General features: G+C 68.1%; 1 protein-coding gene across 1 annotated transcript; it reads right to left on the reverse strand.

Annotated features, from left to right (window-relative positions):
* Nucleotides 1-6: 6 nt before the first annotated feature.
* Nucleotides 7-786, reverse strand: LOC111658513 (early growth response protein 1-like; the record flags this gene model as incomplete). The annotated part of the gene is made up of 1 exon (XM_023411074.2): nucleotides 7-786. A coding segment is annotated over exon 1 (676 nt), but the record flags the coding sequence as incomplete, so codon positions are not given.
* Between the last annotated feature and the right edge of the window lie 6 nt (nucleotides 787-792).

A 792-nucleotide genomic window follows, 5' to 3' on the forward strand; every position in this document is an offset into this window, starting at 1 on the left:
GCACGCTGAGGGAGGGGAAGGAGGAGGAGGAGGAGGAGGGGAGGAGCGAGGCAGCAGGGGAGGAGGAGCTATGAGCGGGAGAGGAGTAGGAGGAGCAGGGGGAGGAGATGGGAGGGGAGGAGTAGGTGGGGGTCTTGGCAGAAGAGGAGGCGGAGCTCCTGTCAGTCCTGCGGTCGCGCTGCCTCTGGTGGATCTTGGCGTGCCTCTTGCGCTCGTCGCTGCGAGCAAACTTGCGTCCGCACTCGGCGCAGGCGAACGGCTTCTCTCCGGTGTGCGTGCGGATGTGCGTGGTCAGGTGGTCGCTGCGGCTGAAGCTGCGCATGCAGATGCGACACTGGAACGGCTTCTGGCCCGTGTGCACACGCACATGGCGCGTCAGCTCGTCGGAGCGGGAGAAGCGGCGGTCACAGCTGTCGGCGGGACAGACATACGGACGCTCGTTAGGTGGCGTCTTGCACTGTCGGCCCGTGGGGGACTTCCTGATCCGGCCTGACTTGGTGAGCGGGGGCTGGTAGGCGGAGCCCTGAGGCGGGGTCTGGATCTGCGAGGAGAAGGCTTTGATGGTGGAGAGTGGCGTGAGCGGAGGCTGCGGCGGCGTGTTCAGACTCTGCGGCAGAACAGGCTTCTGGTCCTGAAGCAGCTCGGCGTCCTGCTGCTGAGACAGGAGGTAGTCCGGGATCATGGGCACCGCCAGGGGGGGCGGCTGGAGGCCGAGCCTGGAGGTGGGGGGGGGGTAGGCGGGAGGGGGGCCCTGAGGCTGGAAGGCCTGGGGCCCCGGCTGGGAGTCCGCAG

This window comes from Seriola lalandi, unplaced genomic scaffold (assembly GCF_002814215.2).
Source record: "Seriola lalandi dorsalis isolate HSWRI2012SDOR001 ecotype SW California unplaced genomic scaffold, Sedor1 jcf7180001979740, whole genome shotgun sequence".
Lineage (NCBI taxonomy): Eukaryota > Metazoa > Chordata > Actinopteri > Carangiformes > Carangidae > Seriola > Seriola lalandi.